The 22,840-nt window shown below is 39.1% G+C and overlaps 1 protein-coding gene across 7 annotated transcripts in view; it reads right to left on the bottom strand.

Moving 5' to 3' along the window:
* Positions 1 to 6,544: 6,544 nt before the first annotated feature.
* Positions 6,545 to 22,840, bottom strand: part of fgfr2 (fibroblast growth factor receptor 2) — a 75,448-nt gene continuing 59,152 nt past the window's right edge. For 6 of the 7 annotated variants that reach the window (XM_017702675.2, XM_017702674.2, XM_017702673.2 and 3 more), the window contains 4 exons: positions 20,521 to 20,591; positions 13,560 to 13,697; positions 10,638 to 10,743; positions 6,545 to 8,273 (listed from right to left, as the gene is read on the bottom strand). In XM_017702675.2, coding sequence (XP_017558164.1) covers positions 8,109 to 8,273; positions 10,638 to 10,743; positions 13,560 to 13,697; positions 20,521 to 20,591 — 480 coding nt within the window. In that variant the 3' untranslated portion in view covers positions 6,545 to 8,108. Of the gene's footprint in view, positions 8,274 to 10,637; positions 10,744 to 13,555; positions 13,698 to 20,520; positions 20,592 to 22,840 lie in introns of those variants that run through there. The other variant, XM_037538449.1, reaches the window with a different exon arrangement.

Raw genomic sequence — 22,840 nt, 5'->3', positions numbered from 1 at the left:
AAAGGAGCTCATTTGTGATCCTGAGTTTAAAGCCAGTTTTTATTAAACTTAAACTTGGAACTAAGTTGTAAATAAATCTTAAATTGAAACTTTGCTTGTCTGTAAAAAGTGATTTCAGAGCCACTCGGTTCTCCCTGATGGAAACTGTTTACCTTCAGTGTTTTGTGCTTATGATCATTTTAATAGGGTTAGGGTCACTAATTAATGACCTTCTATTAAAAGACTGGTTTACCAAGAGAGACACTGGAGGACTTTCACCTAAAATGAGTTCATGAAGCGAGTCTTGTTATAAAATGATAACAGGATATTAGAGCCATGAATACTCTTTTAGTACTTTTTGATACTTAAGTACATTTGAAGGTAAATACTCTAGTACTTTTACTCAAGTGGAGGTCTAAAGGAAGGAACTTCAACTTTTACTGGAGTAACATTTTACCTTGGGTGTCTCTCCATTAACTCAAGAACATGATTTGTGTACTTCGTCCACCACTGAATATAAGTTCTGAAATAAAAGCTATGATATGTACAGTTGTAAACATTTACATGTTAGTGAGTCTGAGGTAGAATGAGATCCAGGGTATACAGGGGGACATATACATACAGATTATAGAAGATGTGGTAGAAGATATACAAGATATCAGTCTATATGTGCAGGTATAGATTTGCTAGAACTTACAGTAGATCAGTGTGAGTCTGTTTGAGTTGTGGATTGTCTATGGAGATGATGATGATGATGATGATGATGATGCTGATGCTGATTCGTAGGTGCAGTGACAGGCCTACTGACCAGTACACCAGCACTACTGGCTGCTTAGCAGCCTGATGGCATGAGGAAAGAAATGGAACTAGCTGGTTCTGGACTTTATACTTCTGTAATTATAGTTCCACTTTGTAGTTCTACAGTCACAGACTGTAGTCCATCTGTTTCTCTGATACTTTGTTAACCTGTTCTTCAGTGGTCAGGACCCCCATGAACCCTCAAAGCAGGTACTATTTGGGTGGTGGTTCATTGTCAGCACTGCAGTAACACTGACGTGGTGGTGGTGTGTTAGTGTGTGTTGTGCTGGTATGAGTGGATCAGACACAGCAGTACTGCTGGAGTTTTTAAACACTGTGTCCACTCACTGTCCACTCAATTAGACACTCCTACCTTGTCAGTCCACCTCATAGATGTAAAGTCAGAAATGATAGCTCATCTGCTGCTGCACAGTTTGTGTTGGTCATCCTCTAGTCCTTCATCAGTGGTCATAGGAAGCTGCCCACAGGATGCTGTTGGCTGGATATTTTGGGTTGGTGGACTATTCTCAGTTCAGTTAGAAATGTTAAATTTCTGAAAAATTGTACATTTAGGATTGTCAGAGTCGTTCAGTTCTAGAGAAACTTACCAAGTTAGAATTGTTCACAGTGGTGGTGATAGGAACCAGACGTCCTCCTCTAAAAGCTCCCTCACAGAAAGTTCCTACATGAAAATGGTTATGAATTCACTGCCTGATGTCTGAAATGCTGGTTTACAGTGTGTTTATACAATTCTCCCATTTATCAACACTCCATATAAACTCAGAAGACTTGTGTGGGTTCTCTGGGGGTTCTGGATGGTAAATAAAATATATGTGTGTTGTAGTCATGGCGACCCATGGTTCCCATCACCACCACCGTAAAGACATCAGAATCATTTCACACCAAACCGCTCTGAATCACTCTGTAGTTGAAACACTGAATTATGTAGAAATTTCAGTGGAATTTCCCTTTAATGGGGGCATTTCCCCACATGTATTTAAGTCAATCATTTTAAGAAGTGAACAAAGGGAAAAGGCTTGGGCAAAATATCAGCAAATAATAGTGATGGCTGAATACTGAACACACTAACCTAAATGTAACCAGTAATGTATTACATTACAATACAAACTGATTGCATTAATTTATTAGTCTACTCAGGCTTTAGCAGGAACTTCATTGTTTGTAAATGAGCTGTAAGTCCTCTTCAGAGTTCAGCTGACAAGGATGTACTGATTTAAAGATAATGATTAAACACTTTTTTATACACACACACACACACACACACACACATATATATATATATATATATATATATATTTTATATATATATATATATATATATATATATATATATATATATATATATATATATGAATACTTTTAGCAATATAGTGTATTTATATTTATATATATATATATATATATATACATACACGCACACACACACACACAAACACTATATTATCAAAAGTATTTAGTCACCAAATATTCAAATCCAAATAAGTGAATTCAGGTGTTCCAATCACTTCCATGGCCACAGGTGTATAAAACCAAGCCCCTAGTCCTGCAGACTGCTTCTACAAACATTAGTGAAAGAATGTGTCGTTCTCAGGAGTTCAGTTACAGCGTGGTGCCGTGATCAGACGCCACCTGTGCAACAAGTCCAGTTGTGAAATTTCCTCACTACTAAATATTCCACAGTCAACTGTCAGTGGTATTATAACAAAGTGTAAGCGATTGGGAACGACAGCAACTCAGCCACAAAGTGGTCGACCACGTAAAATGACAGAGCGGGGTCTGGGGATGCTGAGGCTCATAGTGCACAGAGGTTGCCGACTTTCTGCAGACTCTCCCATCTTTCTCGTAACAGTTTGGTGACGGCCCCTTCCTGTTCCAACATGACTGCACACCAGTGCACAAAGCGAGGTGGAAAGACTTTCCAGAAGAGTTGAAGCTGTTATAGCTGCAAAGGGTGGGCCGACATCATATTAAACCCTATGGTTTAAGAATGGGATGTCACTTAATGATGCCTTAAGAAAATTTAACTTGGACTGTATACAGATACTTAATTGCTGCTTTCGCCTTGCTTGTATTCCACTACATCCAAAACTAGAGTACAGATGAAGTCCATCGAAGCCTGTGGCCCTCAGATCAGTGTAGAAACCTCCACTACTTGATAGTAGCTGTGAACATTGGTTCTGTATTTGAATGCGCTGTTTATACAGTTAGGTCACTCAAAGTGGCTCAGACTACTGATTAACTTTAAATCCCCACCCGGCCCCAGACCCTTATCTCAGAGTGTGGGGCCAGCGAGGTCACTCTCGCCTTCCCAGCCTGTCCTGTGTTGACATTCCAAAGGACCTGGCCCTGCGCAAACACTCGGCAGAGCAGAGCAGGCAGCAGTCCAGAGCACTTGAGGGAAAGCTGATGTGTTGATCTCCAAACCTTTGTCTCAAAAATGGCTAATAAGAGGTGAAAGACAGCAGAAGACAGTTTAGCACAATGCAGAGTGGCCAATTCTGCTAAGGTGACTGGAGTAAGAATCTCAGTTGTCTATGTACAAGTGTGTATCTACTTGTTGCACTGCTAATAATTTGAACACCAGCTTATCGTCTTTAGCCTGTAGCTACGAAGCTAGTGTTAGAGCAGGAGCAACACAACACGAGCCTGATGCTCTTACCACCATTCCAGCACTCAAAATGCCAAAACTACTTAACTACTCTGGGCCTGGAGGGTGCTGTCATTGGGTGGAAGGCAGGATAAACCCCAGACTGGTCGCAAGTACATCGCTGGGCAGACAGACACATTCACACCTAGGGGCAGTTTAGCATGTCCAGCTGGCCTGACTGCATGTCTTTGGTCTGCGGGAGGAAACCCACGCAGACACAGGGAGAACAACTCAACTCACACAGAAAGGACCCTGGTCTCCCGGCCGGGGAATCGAACCCAGGCCTGCTGTGAGGCGACAGCACTACCTACCATACCACCATGCCATACCGCCCATTTTATGGAAAACAAATATCCCAAAAAAAATTTTCATGAAAACACAAAAAATCACATACAGTGACAGGGATGCCCACAGTGATTTTTTAATGTTGTGTTTTATACTTTAATACTAAATAATACATTCAGTATTTTGTATTGTTTTCCAAACAGGACTTTCATTTTTTTTTATGTTTTTAACGGAGAAAACAGCAGTGATGAGCTCTCCAAAGCAGCCATGAAGGAATAGCTTGTTTAAAAAATGCTAGCATGGCTAACAACATGCTAACCAATTGATCTGCACTTATTTCTGACAGCTTTATTATTTATTTTTTCGTAATTGTGTATGGCTATAAAAACAGCTGCTCTCTAAAGCAGATAGCTTCTTCAAAAATTGCTAGCATGGCTAAAAGCATACTAACCAATTGGTGCGCACATATTTCTGACAGCTTTATTACTCGGTATTTTGTAACGTGTCGTGTTTTTCAAGCAGGACTAACAACATGCCTTCTCATTTGCTATTTATTATTTATACATTTTATAGATTTATTATTATTTATTATTTCATAAAGCGTTGCTTTTTTCAAGCAGGATGTTACTTTTTATTTTGTACGGCTGTGAAAACAGCTGCAGCGAGCTGTCTAAAGCAGACAGCTTGTTCAGAAATCCCTAGCATGGCTAACCAGTTGCATTCATTACACATTACATCGTCACATCATCCACTCGCTGGAAGGTGCTCTTCTAAGCATTTTTTCAGCCAAATTTTTGTTTCCCTAACTATCTGCCAATGCTGTAGGGAACTGCTGATGAAGATGTTGATCCAAGACCAGCCCTGAGGACCCAAATCCGTCCACCCCTAAACTATTAAATAAGAAACTGCCAGTGTGACTTTTACCCACACCTGTGAAAACACTTTCACTATGAAATGGTGAAGCTTTTATGGTAAGGTTTTGGTTGCAAATGAAAGTGCTGGGCTGGCGTCCCGGGCACAGATTAAGCTCAGCCTTGACCTTAAACAAATTTGAAGGAAGAATCACAACTGACCATGCAGTTTAGCCAATAACTGGACTAGCTCCATGTCTGGGCAACTGCAGTAAGCTTCTTTGTTTATTACATGGGTGTTCCTTGACAACCTGCAGAGCAAATGCCATAATCCCCCCCTTGTGCAAGTTCCATGCAGACTAAATTATGGACTTAATGCCAGTATCAGAGTCTTAAGCGTCTCTTTTATTGAAGACTCATTTTAATAATGGCAGGTTTGTGCACCTATAGCTCCGTTCCTCCTTCCTGGGGAGAGGCAAAGTTCCCTGGTTGTTCCACGGGACGTGAGGAGACATGTTTGAATGGCGCCATAAGACCGAGGGGCTTTTTCCGACCCTAAGCTTCAAACCAAGGCTGCAGCAGCCGAGTGAAAAGCGGGGAGGAGGGGAGCAATCATGCGAGCATGTTTTGCTCAGGCTAACATGCTGGTTGGTGCATGACAGTGTGGGGAATATGCAAACTCAAGGCTACTGGCGCATTCTGGAAAGCTAATATTTGAAGCGACAAAGTTTCTTCACTGATTTTTCAAAAATTCTACAGAATTAAATGATTGTGATGTAAACAGAGATTCAGAGCGGTTTGGTGTGAAATGATTCAGATCTCTTTACATTAGTGGTGATAGGAACCTGGGGTTGCCATGACTACAACACAAATATAGACATTTTATTTACCATCCAAAAGCCTCAACTCGAAACCTAATCCAAATCCTCACCCTGGCCCTAATCCTAACCTGATCCTAATCCCAAAACCTAATCCAAACCCTCATTCTGGCCCTAATCCTAACCTTAACCTCAATCCAAAACCTAATCCTAACCCTCACCCTGGCCCTAATCCTAACCTTAACCTCAACCCAAAACCTAATCCTAATCCTCACCCTGGCCCTAATCCTAACCTGATCCTAATCCCAAAACCTAATCCAAACCCTCATACTGGCCCTAATCCTAACCTTAACCTCAACCCAAAACCTAATCCTAATCCTCACCCTGGCCCTAATCCTAACCTGATCCTAATCCCAAAACCTAATCCAAACCCTCACACTGGCCATAATCCTAACCCTAACCTTAACCTAACCCAAAACCTAATCCTAACCCTCACCCTGGCCCTAATTGTTGTTGCCATCTCAAACTTCACTCACGTTCAACAGGAACATCAAGTCTATCATAATAAGAGTCCCATATAATTATACAGTTAAATGTTTTTTTACTTGACTTCAATGAACACTAAAATATTGATTCAACACCAAGTATTTATGCAAATACTTCTAATATTAATACTATTTTTTAGTAATAGTAGTTTTGGTTTGTGGTGAGAGAATTTAAAAAGGCCACCAGTGAATCTACATGTGTCTTCTGAGTTTTATATGGAATATTGATGATGGAAAATAGTGATAAATGTGAAAAAATACGTTTTCTTTAGGGACTATTTTGACCACAGAGCTCCCAGCATGTATCCCTCCACCATGAATGAGCTTTAAAATATACATTTTAGGCCAAAGTCAAAACTATCGTAAAACAACGTCTCTGACATCAGGCAGTGAATTCATAACCATTTCATGTAGTAACTTTCAGTGAGGGAGCTTTTAGAGGTGGACATCTGGTTCCTATCACCACTGTTCTGTAGACTTTCACATCATTCCAGATTTTCTATTTAATCATGTAGAAAAGTAGAAAAATTGGGGGCATTCCCCTTTTACACATCTGCTTACTTAGATACACAGTTAAAAAAGAAGAAAAAAAAACAACCGTCAATTTTCAGTTTTCCATCTTTAATTTTGCGAATCTGTCAGGAACACTTGTGGAAAACAATATCGTCTTGTTTGTCAGGTAAAAAAAATGAACACTTGAATGATTTTAATACTTCTGCTTGAGTGAATCTGTCTAAAAACTGTACCTGTAACTGAATGAACAGAATGATAGTGGGCTCAGTCTTTTTTGTTCCCTCCATCAAAGTATTTATCCAGTATTTATCAAATTCAAATGCAAACCTTGGCAATAGTAAAACAGCTGGATAAAAAAAAATCCTCTACAAAAGAAAAGGGATTAGCTGACTATAAAATGTACGTTATTTCATATTTAACTTAATATTCACATTTGTGTATATAAAAACATAGGAAGCACGAATCTCTTTGAGTACCCACTACAAATAATCCTTTGTACCATTGCCTCACTGAAATATCACTTTAAATTAAAAAATAAACATTATGAATCATTATTGTATCTACTGACATCATTAATATTATTATCTCTTTAATATTTTGATCTTTTTCTCCTTCTGATTCATTTTAAGTCAATAAATTAACATGCTACCTTTCCCTGAAAGCCAATACTCAACTGTGTCAGCAAGTGAGAGTAAGACAAGTGTGTTCCTGTTGCGTGTGTTTTCGTGTGCGTATGTGTGTGCGTATATGTGTGTGTGTGTGTGTGTGTGTGTGTGTGTGTGTGTGTGGGAATGTGACAGAGTAGAAAAAAGAAAACAGGTTGCCAGGTAACCTGACTTCACTCGGGGTGTTAAAAAGAGGGAGGAATTATTCTGAAGTCCATACAAAAAATAATTCACTGTAAATATATAATATATATATAATTTTTTTTACATATTTGAATATATTTACAAATATACCCAGCACTATATACCGTGTACTACTTTTTCCTCCATACGAATAAATGCATGGGCTTTGTTTGATAACTGTGTTATCAATATAAAAACGGAACGTGGAAATTTTTACAAAAATCGACCAGAGGCAGTGTAGTTATTTCATTTTTTTTTCTTCCTAGTCCTTGTTTGTTAGTCGGATGTTTCCTTTTTCCTATTCTTCTCCTTTTTTTCTAGCTTGCTCAGTCTCTTGCTCGTTTTAAGTTCGTGTGCTCCGTTTTGTTTCTCTTGGGAACGAAGAGTCCTGGAATGCCAAGCGACTGGAATGACGAACAAGTCCAACAAAAACACAAACCCAAAAAATAAACAAAAGTTACAAGAGGTGGACCCTTGGGAATAACTAATTATTCAGTCAAAGGGGAAAAAAGGTGAATACTATTGTCGGGTCTCCGTCCTCTCGTTAAGAGCTTGGTCACGTTTTTGAGAGTGTGTGCGTGAGTACGTTTTTGCGTGCGTTAAGTTGCGAACACCGGTTCGTTTCTCGGACAGCAGCATTGCCGGGGTCCCGCCTCCCTCGCTCTGTATGTCCAGCAGGAGCGGTGAAGGGGAGGCGTGGAGGCAGAAGGTGGGGAGAGGTGCTTTAAAGGAGTCACGTGTCTCTCACTGGAGCTTTGTGTGTGAAGGCTGAGTGGGGAACTGAAGGACTGCAGAGGAGTGGCTCATGTTTTGATGCCCCCGTTGATGTGCTGGTACTTGGGGAGGCATGGCTCGTCCGGTAAAGGATCGTGGGAGAAGACAGAGTCGTCTCCAGAAGAGCAGGAGCTGCGAGTGTCCGGGAAGCAGGGGGAGTACTGCTCCGTGGGGGCGCACAGGTCGATATACTCCTGTGAAAAGAGAGAATACAGTCAGATATTTACGATTTTTCCTTAAATCCGACTCGCAAATCATTTTGCCATTTTTCTGCAATTGACTGGCTGGATTTGCTTCACCCAGTGAGGCTGGTTTAATTTAACCAGTCTAACTTCACTCACGTTCAGCAAGAACATCGATGCTATCATAATAAGAGTCCCATATAACTGAACAGTTAAATGTGTATTTACTTGACTTAAATGAAACACTAAAATATTGAATAAACCATAACACTTTATTTGGAGTGGTCATTTGTAGATGATTAATACACTTTTAACAGATTATCAGTAGCGCATCAACAACATATGTGTGCAGTAGCAATAGTGAAGCATCTGAATAAATTGAAGTGAATATCTTGTAGATGTTCTGTTGACACATTGCTTTCATTAAGTAGATTGTATTGTTAATATAATACAATCTTCCATTACGCAAAACCTAACGTTACCAACTTTACCCAACACCTAACCCTCACACTGGCCCTAATCCTAACCGTAACCTTAATCTCAACCCAAAACCTAATCCTAACCCTCACCCCAGCCCTAATCCTACTCTTAACCTCAACCCTAAACCTAACCCTCACTCTAGCCCTAATCCTAACCTTAACCTCAACCTAAAACCTAATCCTAATCCTCACCCTGTACCTAATTATCATTGCCATCACAAACTTCGCTCACATTCAGCAGGAACATCAAGTCTATCATAATAAGAGTCCCATATAATTATACAGTTAAATGTTTTTTTACTTGACTTCAATGAACACTAAAATATTGATTCAACAACAAGTATTTATGCTAATACTTCTAATATTACTACTATTTTTTAGCAATAGTAGTTTTGTTTTGTGGTGGGGAATAATTGCTAATAAACACTAAATAAGATGATCAGTAGGTGAAATACTGAACACAAATCATTTGCATTAATTGTTTTTGATACTGTTTTTAAATGTGGCACCAATTTGCCTTCTCAGCTTCTCAGGCGTCAGAAACAACACATGACAAAACTTCTTGGAGTGTCATGAAACTACACTGTTGCAAAATCATCCACCATGCAGTAAAAATGTAAACTTTGGGAAAAAAAACAGCGTTACATGAAAACCCCAAAGATTTTTTCATTCATCTCAGACAAGACTATCTGGCTAGTGGCCCCCAGGTAATATGAGTTTGAGACCCCTGATATAAAGTATCATAAGTACGCGGAATGAACGAAGACGGCCTTCAAATAGCGAGAGCAAAGTAACATGCAGAGAGTCTGTCATTTAATCCGGAGCGCATTAGGAAAATCTGGCAAGGGCCAACAGAAAATAGTCCTAAATGGGATCCGTATAAAAATATTTGTGCAAATAATACTTAATGAACCATGGATGTACAGGGTATAAGTGACAGGAAACATTCCACCATGGTTTGCTAGTGAAAACGGTGACCTACTTGCTACTCTCTTCAAACCAAAGTGTTTCAATGTGTGAAAATCTCCACGGTCAATTCACACTGAGAGAATCCCCATCCCTTCAGACTACTGGATAATGCAAATGAAGGCTAAGGAGATGTGCATTTGACTGTGGAGTTTTGCGTGCAGCAGACCAAATCCTATCCCGGGATGCATTCCATCACATACATTCAAAAATGTATAATGTTCTGGACGGGGGTTCTTTTTTGCCAACGTGATCCATTCTCCTCCTCTGCTTTCTGTGGCTGGTACAGAAATATTTGAGGCAGAGGAAGAGGAGAGGTTTGGGTTTCTGAAAACGAGTGTTTGGCTTGGACTCCCCCAGTTCAACACAAGGAGGCTCACATTACTAAAGACCTTCACATCTGTGAACAGTTTGAGAACTTTGGGGATGGAGGAGGGGTGGGGGGTGTAAAGGGGAGAGAGAGAGAAAGCAAAAGACACTTTATTACATTTCAAAAGTTCAGAAACTGAAAGACCGGGGGTTTTTGGCACCGAGCTCAGGGCGCATCGACGAGCCCCAACAGTTTTCCACCCCGTGCCATGGCTCGCTCCGTCATGCGGATATGGCGGATGACAGCTCGGGAATGGAAAGAATCGGGGCTGGTGCTCGGGTGGAGGGATACGGCTGATAATTGAGCAATGTTAGTGCAGGGGCTGAGGCCTGGAGCAAATCAAGGCCCATGTAACTCTCAACTCTAAATGCTGACCGTAAAAACCCGTCTCGTGATTTCACCTCCTCACCGATATGTCTTGCAAAATCTCGCTGGCTGGAGCCAGGAACGGCTCGAATGGATAAATCCCAGCGCTATAAGCTGGAGACGTATGAAACTCTGACAGACATGCATAGCCGTGTACGCATGAGTGTTTGCGTGAGGTAACATCTAACCGCTCACCTCATGGGTTGCCAAGGTGAGGATGCGATCCAAGTCCTCCACCAGCTGTTTGAAAGTGGGCCTCTGCGAGGAGATGGCATGCCAACAGTCTTTCATCATCATATACCTGTGAAGCCGAGAACAGAGACAAAATATGAGAGGAAATAAATTTAAAATCAGCAGCTCAGTCCATACAACTGGGTCATGTTGAAAGGCAAGTTTATTTTTACAGCACATTCAATACACAAAAGCAGTTCAATGTGCTTCATATAAATAAAGGCTAAAAGTACATTAAAGACAAAGTGCTTGAGTGTATATAAACAAACAAAACCAAACAAAAAAGCCAGCAAACACAGTGTCCCATCCTCATCAGCTTCCAGTTTTCCAAGATAATGTTTCTAACCAGAACCATGTACACTTAAAGAACCATTTGCACGATTAAAGGGTTCCTTGCATCGTTCTTTGCAAGTTCCTCAGGTTAATAAAGAATGTGTTGTATATGAGTCTATGATCCTATACAGCACCAAAAAGGGTTCTTCTGTTACATTTAAGCTTGACGTCATAACAATAGCAGAACCCTTTTTGGTGCTATATACACTTTTAAAAATTATGGTCCTTCAAAATAAAGAAATTGCTTCCATATAGAACCATGAATACTCAAAGAACCTTTTTCATGTTAAAGAGCTCTTTGCATTATTAAACGGATCTTCAGCTTGATGGAGAATGTGCTGTAGATGGTTCTATATAGCACCAAAAAGGGTTCTTCTGTTGTTACAATGTCAAGCCTGTAACAACAGAAAAATCCTTTTCGGTGCTATATAGAACCCTTTTCAAAAAGAACCATATAAAACACACTCTGCATTCATTTGAAGAACCCATTCATGAAGCAAAGAACCATTTAAACATGCAAAGGGTTCACTGAGTGTTCATGGTTCTATATAGAACCATTTTCATTACTAAAGAAACCTCGAAGAACCATCATCCAACCTGTCACCACCATGAAGATTATTACCAAGTTATATCATCGTCAAGTGACTAAGATAAGCAGTAAGTTATACTTCAAAGGAAAATTAAACTTCTATGATATTAACCCATCATACCCCAATTCATATCGTCGCTGTCTAAGTCATGTGAGCTCAGCAGATGCCCTTTACTTTGTGTGAAAATGATGAGTGAACAAATAGAAATGCTTCCAAATCACATTCAATAAGACACTTTTTACATGGAGCTACACATTAAAAGTGAAGCGTTTTTGCCTTTTCATGTAAAGTTACTATCTTGGAGATACTTGTTTTTCTTAGGACAGTGATGATATACTATATAGAGATAGTACAGACATCTAATAGTGGTCATTTTACGAGTCACTTTATTATAAGGTAGTCCATAAAAATCATTCTGATGCTCATGAACGCTCAGCTCTCTCTGCTGGGGGGCACTCGTGGTGCTGACAGTACCGCTCCAGCCTCCTGCATTATGAGCAGAAAAGAGGCTAGACAGTCATGAATGAAGACATTGATGTGATCCACACAGCTGGGTGCAGTGGATACGGAGAGGCTGCGCCCGTTCTGAGCACTGATATTGAGAGATTTGGACTCGCTAACACTTTGGTGCTACTAGGGAAGCACCGATAACACTTTTTCTCTTCCGATAATGATACCTGATCTACCTGCCAGGTATGCCAACCACTAGACAGGTGCCTATAAATCCTGACATTTGTACTTTTTAAATATTCAATTTAATTAAAGCGGTGTGCCGTGTCACAATTAAGCTTGAATTGTTGGATAATGATGTTTATCTTTAAAAGCTTAATTAACTCACATCCAGAGATTAACATTTCCTTTGGTTCACATATATTCTCTGAATGTGCTTGTAAACAAACCTGAGGACATGTTTGTTAATAAATCACACAGTTTGTGTAAAAAGTATGTTATCATAATAAATTCACTATTTTAATTATTTTCATAAAATAATAGAAACTTGGTTTGTGAATAAAAATGTGAAAATTATTTGTAATCAAAACAGTTTTCATCACTATTGTTAGAGGTTCATCCGGAGTTTATACAAAATTACACTACTTTAGAAAAATCAGAACAAGATCTGTGGCATTTTTCCTTTCTTTCTTTTCTCTTCTCTGACAACATGTCTGTAATATACAACGGCATTTTAGGGCCTCTGTAAATAAAAATAAAAGTAACGGAGTTCAAGAATAAAGTTGTAATATTTTGAGAATAAAGTCGTATTTTTTAGAATAAAAATAATATTTTGAGAATAAAGTCGTGCTATTTTGAAAATAAATAATTTTCGAAATATAAATTTTCTCTCAAAATATTACGACTTCATTTTCAAAGTATTTCTTTTTTTAAACAGTGGCCCCAAAACGGCGTCATAGTAGTATCATTATCATTAACTCAGTGACTTCAAATAGAAAGTAACGTGGTAACCTTAGACTTTTGAGTTAACTTAATTTCTATGAGTCAATAGAACAACTGTTTTATATTTTGTTTACGTTTTGTTATTATTTGAAGTTCACAACCGTGAATTTTTTTTTTTTTTTTTTACAGTGTACTGTTTTTATATCAGTTTACAGGTTTTGAAATTGGGCTGTACTCACAGCTTTTATGCATTTTTAAAAGCATTTCTTTGTAAAAAAAAAAACAATCTTTGGTTACCTTGAAAGAAGCTTATAAATAAAATAAGAAATAATTCCTCACAGTCGACAGGCTTCTTGCTTCTACTTAGCTCCATCACACAAACAAGCATCACTGAGTAGCATGAATGCAGGTCTATCATTTCTTCACAGTATTACATCCTCTGTTCTCTACATTTGCTGTATCTAAGTGCCAGTTTCAGGACTAGTTGGCATCACTGCAGCATTAGGTGCTGCATTCACCCCTCAACAAGACTCTGTTGTGATTGTTGTACGGAAACAGGCTGGAGACTTACAGGTCATTGGTGCAGTTGGCCGGCTTGTCCATGCGATGGCCCTCTTTTAGGAGTTTGAAGAGCTCTTCCACAGGAATACCTGGGTACGGCGAACCTCCCAGCGTGAAGATCTCCCACATGAGCACTCCGAACGACCAGCTGATCACACACATGAAACACACAGTCGCACATTATTCACAGGATCTCGATCATGTTCCATTCTTGGCAACATTTTCTTTTACAGTGGCTTAAGTTCTAGGGGTTAACCAGGTAAGAGTGAGATACAAGCTCCGAAGTACTAGATAAATACCCTGGGTGACATGGTAAGTGGTAAATGTTACACAATACTGTGTAAATATCTTGACTGATTGAAAATGTACCAGGTAGTCATGCAAAAAGACTGTACATACATATAACATGAACCAGTTTGTTATCTATAAACTAAATTAAATCTGGGCTGTAAAAGCAAACAATTCTTACTATGGTTTTACTGGGTTTTTAACATAGGATTTTTTTTCACCATAAAACTGTTTCAGATTTACTTTCCTGCTAATACATATGATATTACATTGAAATTAAATGCGAATATTTGTACTGACCACCTTGTTACCTTGTTTTATACCTTAAACCTGTGTGATTTCAGTGTTATGTAGTTAAACTGTCTTTTAATCATGTTACCCAAATAATAACTATCTGAAACTTGGAATTTGTACCTCACACTTAACTGGCTCAAACCTAGAACTAAGAGACTGTAAAAGGAAGCATATCCAATTATTTTTTTGATGATGTTGTAAACTAATCTAATTACTTTTACAATCAATACAATGACGTCATTCACACAAGCATTTTTATCAACTCGTTTAAATCTGCTGCCAGAGGAATTACGCTTCATGCATTTCCATGCTACACACAGTAAAACATATCATCAGTACAGTGAGAGTTTCTGTGTTTCCTATCCCTGTATAAAAGATGCATGAGCCTCCCTTTATTCTTATATGCACTGCAATTTGTTATGAGCGACTGCCAAATCTCACTGGTAAGATCTTGTTATTGATTTTTTTAATCACAATAACAGTAAAAGGTGATTAATGAGTGACTTGAGTTGAGAGATCATGTGATTAATGAAGAAGAGCAGATTAAATAGACACCTTTTTTTTTTGCGCTAGCCTTAAAGGGTTAATTCAAGGGTTGTGATTAAGGGCACAGACCTTCCCAGCTGAGCAACAAGCTGCAGGCTCAATCAAATCTATCACTAAACTGCCAGACTCACTGAGCCATCCAAATAAGAGTAATTAAGGATTTGGGACTTTTATGATCAGTAGGCATCAGTGACAGTGGTCAGTCCCAACAACACAGTGACTGTAGTGGTCTAAATGTAGTCTTTCTCCAGAGAGTTTCAGGCTATGAGACTATGCCTGCAGCAAGTGGACACAGGCCTCAATGGGCCACGGACTAAAAGCCGGCCTTTGTCCTCGTTGGTCAGCCACAATGACACATATTGTCTGAGCCAAAACAAACAGCAGTTTAGACCCACAGGAAACAAACTGCTGTAGGGAGGGGAGAGAGGGGGATAAGACTGTAGCGGGGGGACAGAGAGGGGGGAACAACTTCTCTGCACGCACCAACCCTGCATTATATCATCTCAGATATGGGAGCGATATATATGACTGGAATGGAGATAATGTCATTATGATGAAGTGCTTCCATACAGGATTTCTTATTCCCAACCTCTGACTTTTCACCAGGGAGCCAACGGCAAATAAGCCAATGCTAATTTGGAGCCAGCAAGCCTTGTCATTAGACTCAGACGTTATTTATTCCACCTAGTTAAGGAGCGGACACTCTTTTTCGCAATGGCCGTCTTTAACAAGTCAGGAAAACAAGCTTTTATCACAGCACATGCTGTATTTCACAACACGCGCCCTCTGTTTGACAATCGACTCTCAGTGTACCAAAAACACACATACATGGCTGACATGAAGAGGCTCTCTGATCTGGTTTGCTCTTGTTTACATAACTGGACATGTTGTTTGTCAGCTCTTTTGCCTGGCGAGGTGCCCATTCATCATCTCCAGGCTTTGGCACTCTGGAGCTAACCACTAACCTTTCTGTGATCAATCACCTCTGAGGGAGCTCATGCAACAGGTCCTTCGCACATGTTAGCCGACGGTCTAAAGATTTAGTCTTCTGATGACGGGTGGGTCTTATACTTTTTTTTACCTTAACTGTAATTAGGAATCATTGTTTATTAGTTCATTAGGAATAGGAGTGGGAGTAAAGCCTACTTTTTTAGAGATTTTTGCATAAAGGAGAAACTCAATGTGAAAAAAGCTACAGAGAAAACGTGTCTCCTAACAACCACCTGGAAGACCTGGTAGACCCCAAAACTGCCGCCATCAGCTAAACAGCACTTAAAGCTTTCATCTTTGAGAGAGAGGAGAAAATCAAGCTGATTCACATCTGAAAACATCCACAGGTGTTTCTGTCCATCCTTCCACTGTGAGAAGACCACTCAGCGCTGTGGGTCTGAAAGGATGTGTAGCTGATCAAGAAGCACCTCAGTGAGAAAAGGAGACGGACACACCAAACAAAGAAGAGAGAGTGTCCAGAGTCCAGACCTCAACACCCCTGAATGGGTTTCATCACTTCAGAAAATCATTAACCAGCTTCTAAGACTGAGCTTTGGAGGCGTGTCAGCAGATTCTTTGAGGAGCTGAAAGTGAGTCTCCTGAAAAGACTGGAAGCTGGAATGAAGGGAAAGAGTGACTCACTGACTTCACACAGCTCAGATTAGAGTTAGTTGGTACGACTTATAATTCGTAGGACCTGTTATTCTAATAATTTAATAATTTAAGTAAGTTTTCTGCTTTTTCTTTTTGCATTGTACTTTATAAAGCTCAGAACTTCATCAAGTTATTAAAGTAGATTATGGAAGCCAAACGTCCCGGTCCAAATTGTTCTGGTTCAATTCCCAGTCCACTGTACTGATTACATGACATTAAGCATTGACAGAATTATTAAAAAGAAGTCCAACATCCTCATTGTTATTATCATGAACAATCTTAGCACTTATATTTCTATATTACTAATCACATTTTCTAGCTCATAAAATGTAGTTTGAGACACAAACAATAAAAACTTTAATTTTCGGCTCTAGTCAAATTATATGTTTACCTGTTTAAAAATGTTAATTTATAACAGACTTTTTTTTTAAAAAGTGAGACAAAAAATTCAGCCAATTTGCACTGATCCTGATCAAACTTTATAATCCAAAAAAAGACCCTTTATTTGTATTTATATAAGCACCTTTCATATTCAAGAAACACCAGCACAAAATAGCACAATTAAACTCATAATCACAAAAGAGAGTGCTTTAACCCTCTATTGCACAATGTTGCCTCAGGGCAACAAACCAATTTTCTTTGGTTTTTACAAAACCATTATCCACATTTAAAGACAATGACAGGGTTAACCATAAAGGGAACAGTTTAAGTATGTCAACCAAAATCATGTTCCTGGTCATACTCTCTCTTAGTAGACACTTTTAAATCTCTTTTTCAATTCAGTCTTATTTTTTTTATTATGAGGTTTTGCAGGAATACGTTTGTTGCCCAGAGGCAACAGTGTGCAACAGTGAAGTGGATTTAGCCAGTCACAAGCCACGTCTCACCACTTCAGGGAACATGACTCTCTATCATTTCTTCTTACTGATGCACAGTGTTGCCTCAAGGCTACATACAACAAAATGACCCCTACACACATTATTTTAAAAAACTGTTTTGATATTTAATAAATCAAGTCCATTTTATGCAAGAAAGGTGAACTGAATATGTTTTAATTGCTCTCATACCACGTGCAGTAGATAGTCAAAATGCTTAAAAAGGTCAAATACAAGAAGAATTCAGTTCTTACATTTACACCATTTACAGAAAATTCAATGTACGCACACAAACTCACAGGCTCATCAATTACAGCAGCCTCAGCAAAAATGCTCAAACCCCTGAGAGTCCTGCATATCAAAAAGCCAGCCAGGCTTTCAATCTTATTCATGTATAATTAATTAATTCTGATGTCATGTATGGATTGGGTGTCTAGCAGTGCCTGCACGGCCCCTTCCTCCAGCTTAAGGGGCTAATAGGACAGCCAATTACACCAGAGAGCAATGACATGTAATTAGCAGTGAGAGCAAAACAAAAGGCTTCAGTATCGATTTGACTTCATTGCACCACAAGGGCCAACACACACAATGTTACTGCACAGCCCACTGAACACGTATCTGTTTAAAGACAATCAAACTCACAAACGCTTGTTTATTCCCAGGAGTTAAGGTACACAATGCTCTTTATTTAACTGGCATGCAGCGCTGGAGTGTTAAGGTTTTACCACTGCATGATAAGCTATTTTAAAAAAATCTGTTTTCCTCTCCAACTTTTAAAAACATAAAAAGTGGATAAAAATGGAAGAAAAAGGTATTATTAAAAAATAAACAGAACTCATTCATGTGTTTAATTTACTGCTATAAGAGTAATACTCACTAGTATTAACCTTTAACACTTTGAACAATATCTTAATACCTTAAACTGAAAATTCGTTATTCATTTCTTTACTTTTTGTGACGTGAGATGCTTAAGTGCAAAATACACCTCTGTCTATGAAACCAATAGTACCGGCTGAAATGGTACTAAAATGGTTATGACAGTTAACATCACAAAAATTTGCGCATCTATATTATGTGGTTTTTACATAACTACAAGGTTTACAACAAAATTGAAAGAATGAGTTTTTATATATAATTTTACATTCACTTATGCTGAATAAGGTGGATGACACTTTAGAGGCAGTACCTGTCAAGCTGTAAAAGAGACCTCAAAGAATTAGTAATTACATTTTTAACAGCTAAATAATATAAAATATTTGAAACATTTTTAAATTCTGAAAAGATGTCTTAAAGTGTCTTATGCCATCTAAAATTAAATTCATGAGCAATTCTGATATAACGACAAAAAAAAAAAAAATGTAATATCTAAAGCACATGGTAGTGGCTTTGTAGCTCCCTTTTGCAGTCAGGTTCTCCAGCACCAAGTCACCTTTTGTGTTTGCCATTTAGAGAAGAACAGCCATGAACCCACACCAGCAGGAACTAACCAAAACCATGTGTTTACCAACAACTTTTAAAGACGAGAAGTAAAGAGGTTTATTACCAAAATATATTGAATTACTCAGCATTAATTATGTGATTTACATTAAAATCTTCATTAAATCAGTTTATATGTAAGAGCGCCTACAGCACAGCTGCAGCAGATCCTGTTTGAGCTTCTCTGATCTGCTGCTCCGTTTTTTTTAACAGAAAAAAAAATGTTTTCAATCACCGTTTCTCATTTTCATTTTCATTCAGATTATTTGTGAAGATTATTTCGGCCAAAATATTTCGGTGGCTGAAATTTGGGTGTGCCCCTTGTAACAAGTATACCTGTCACTTCGTTCAGAATGACTGAGCTGTTGGTTGTTTGCAAAGTTGTTGTGGTTTATTTATGATAAGCACAGCTGTGTTTTTCCTGCTTTTTTGGTATCCATGTGTGATATTCCTGACTAGGAAAGTTGTCTGTGTGAAGTGCGGTGTGAAGTCCTAATCTCTGCAAGTGGAGAAACATTAAAGAAAGAGCTGTGGAGAGTTTGAGTGAGAGGGTTGCAGCTAAAGCAGGATGAGAACCAGCACTTTAAGGAACTACAACTCAAAATGCTTTTTAATCTGTATTTTGGAAGAGTTAATGGTGAGTTAACCATCTGACCACACACCGTGACTAACCGTGTAACAGTGACACCATAACAACCCTCACCAGCACACACCAAAAAGAACATCAGATACCCCAAAAGCCACGTTCACATTACAGGCCTCGTTGCTCAAATCTGATCTCTCTGACTTGAGTTTGTACTCGTTCACATTAGTGATTCAAATCTGCCATTAATGTGACAAACCAGAATCCTGAAATGATCCTCATGCGCACATCCTACTCATTAACGTTGATGAATGAATCACTGCAACATCAGCGCAAACCAAAGAACAGAACGAGCTTTGCTGAGAAGATCATTAACTCTGATCAGCTCTCAGCCTCATTATTAGAGCGAGACCAAGGAGAAAAATGTGAGATGAGCTACTTTTCCATCGTTTACAGGCCTTAACTTCTGTTTGGCGCTGTTGCCATGGTAACGCTGAATGATGACCACATACAAAAGTGTCTCAGGTTGGATTTGAAAAGATCAGATCTGAGTCACATTAAAAAATTAGACTCGTGCCACCTCAAATACAGCAAAACATTGTGATTTTACTCTCTAAGGGAGGAAAACTGAGAGTGTAGCTTTAAATGCTACAGGGACAAAGCAAGCACTCACTTTAAGAGATAAAAAATAAAAGATTACTTCATCCTATGGGAGAAAATGTGTAGAAAGAGACTTTTCCAAAAGAAAGAAAAAAGCAGGAGGTGGATGGAGAGGTCTGATGAGACAGAGGCAGAGGGAAGAAGGGAAGGGGTTACTTCCGTGAGGGGCTAAGGGAGGTGAGAGCTCGGCCTGTCCGAGAAGCTTTGAAGCCAGCCAGATTAGTAACACAGCATTGACCGCAAGTCGAGCATGAAATCTTTCTCTTTTTGACGTAGCAGTGGCCCCGAACACCCTCTTTTTTCACCTTTTCTCTCCCTCTGACATAAAAAAAACACTTCCCTGACTTACCCCCACTCTCACTCTCACTTTCAGGAACCCAAACAACCCCCTGCTAGTCCTACAAAATGAAACTGACACGTCTTTTTAAGATAGCTCTAACTTGAGTACCACTATCTCTTTCTTCGAGAGCTACAACACAACACACAAACTGTACATAAGAATATTATCAGAAAGATCAATCTGGTAGATTTCGGGCTGTTGTTTATTCAGTGGCTGAATGCTGGCTGTTGCTCAAAAACAGTGGCAGAGTGAAGAAGCTACTTACACATCGCTCTGGTGCGTGTACACGCGGTCGAACAGTGCCTCGGGAGCCATCCACTTCACCGGCAAACGACCCTGTGGACACACACAGCGACAAAGCTGTAGGTCAAGTGGTCAAAAGGGTCACATGAGGCATTCTGCAGTGAAATGCCCCCAGGGATTCTTCTTATCGTCCGCACTTTAGGAGCATCTTCCTATAGGTTTGATTAAGTGTGGAATTTCATTAAAACCAAAGCAGATCCCTAAGCTAACGTCACCAGAACATGACTCTGGATCTCGCTTTCCCTGAGTAGTCATAGCTAGGGGTCGGCCAATTATCGGCCTGGCTCATAATCAGATCCAGTATTTACAGGTTTATCTTTTTGGTGAAAATTACCATTAATATAATTACCATTTTAACTTGTTTTCTTGCAGATAAACAGCTTATGTGTGACTTCTGGGCATCTCTAATGCAGCTATTGCTGAAAGAAATGCTCTGGTTGAACGCCCACAACTCACAGCCTTACTGGACTGGTTAAAATAAGTGTGGCAGCATATATTTTCACTGCACTTTTGTTACTGAATATTTTTATTCACTTTTTTGCTCTATCAACTTAGCAACATTGTAAATTAGGGTCACCCTCAGTGCTCTCCGAGGATAAATAAAGTCTGATTGATTGATTGATGACTTGTCAAGAACAACCAATCAAAACTTCAGTAGCCTCTCTCAATATCTCTCGATGTTTTATTATTATTATTGTGTCAAATTTTGTTTTTCACTAATCAACTGCATGTTTCATTCAAAGGGACCTGATTAATAGGATTTAGTGGTGAACTGAGTGAAAAGTTGCTGTTTTTAAATGTGGCACTGCATCCATGTGCCAAAATATTGTGAAATGTGTTATGAAATGTCTTTTAATTTTATGAAATTATATTTCTGACATATAGCCCAACCCCTACTTCATTACTCACACAAGAAACAGCTCACAGGCTCGGAGGAGAAGATGCGACAGTAGACAGGAGATTGAGAGATTAGCAGATTATGTTTAACTGGCTAATTTTAGGTTTACAGTCTTCCGTCTCGAGCTTCTTGTTCAGCCAGTCTTGCCAAGAGCGTTTTTCATTCTCTCTTTCTTTTTTAATTTCTTTTTTTCTTTTTCTTTTTTTTTTTAAATTTAGCTTGCTGGGTTCTGGCCAGCTAGACAGTGTGGTACCAGTGTAATAAAGTTGCACCTATCAATCACCATTATTTCCTAGTCTTTTACTAGTTACGCTGGGCTGAGCTCATAGAGACCAGCTGTTATGGCTTCATAATCAGATCCTGGTGACCTTGCTTATGGAGGTATGAGACAGCTATTAAACTAAATGTCAACGTGAGCTTATTTTTCTCAGGAAAGGAAAAATAAAGAACACTTTTTTTGATCTGGTCCAATCAAGACAAGAACCATTTCAGGCTGAGTTGAGAGCACATCTTACAACATGTAAGACACAAGAACCAGACAGAAAATCAATACAATTGATCTTGTATAGACTTAAAGGCGATTTCACAGATTTAGTGAAATGTCTCATTCAGAGTGGTTGGGTGTGAAATGCTCTGTTCTAGAGAAACTTACAGAGTCCGAACTGTCCACAGTGGTGGTGATAGGAACCAGACATCCATCACTAAAAGCTCCCTCACAGAGAGCTATTATATGGAATAGTTATGAATGTGCTGCCTGATGTCTGAGACACTGGTCTGTAGCAGTTTTAAGTAGATTTTGGCCAAAAACCTATTTTTAAAACACATTCAGGGTGGAGGGATGCATGCAGGTCGTTGTAAGAAAGACAGTCCCCAAAGAAATCATACTTTTTCAGACTGATCACTATTTTAAAATCATCTACATTCCATATGAACTCAGAAGACTTGTGTAGCTTCTCTAGTGGTTCTGGATGGTAAATAAAATGTCTATATTTGTGTATTCCTATCACCACCACTGTAAACAAATCTGAGTTTTTAAAAAAACAGTGGAATTCCCCTTTAAAACGTTAATTTTTAATGACTAGTCACCTTGAAATTAAGTATACTGTTTAAAATATAGCTTAGAACGCATGTTAACTTCCCAAAGACCTTTTCTTCAGGAGTTTTCAGAGCACCAAAGGAGAAGTATAAGCCTGTCTAAACAAGTATGAATAGCAGCCGGAGCGAGAGATTAGTATAATGGTGGGAAATGGGAGGAAAGCTGGGCGAATGTGTTTAGGTTTGTGGCTAATGCGCAAGCCCCTTCCCCTCCTGCTTTCTCATGGGCTGTTTGGACAACAGGGGCCTTGGAAAAGAGAGTGAGGATGAGGGATGAGGCCTAAATAAG

Source organism: Pygocentrus nattereri, chromosome 5 (genome assembly GCF_015220715.1).
Source record: "Pygocentrus nattereri isolate fPygNat1 chromosome 5, fPygNat1.pri, whole genome shotgun sequence".
In the NCBI taxonomy this organism is placed as follows: domain Eukaryota; kingdom Metazoa; phylum Chordata; class Actinopteri; order Characiformes; family Serrasalmidae; genus Pygocentrus; species Pygocentrus nattereri.
Note: the sequence above shows the minus strand (reverse complement) of the source record. Positions and strands in the feature narration are given on the sequence as shown.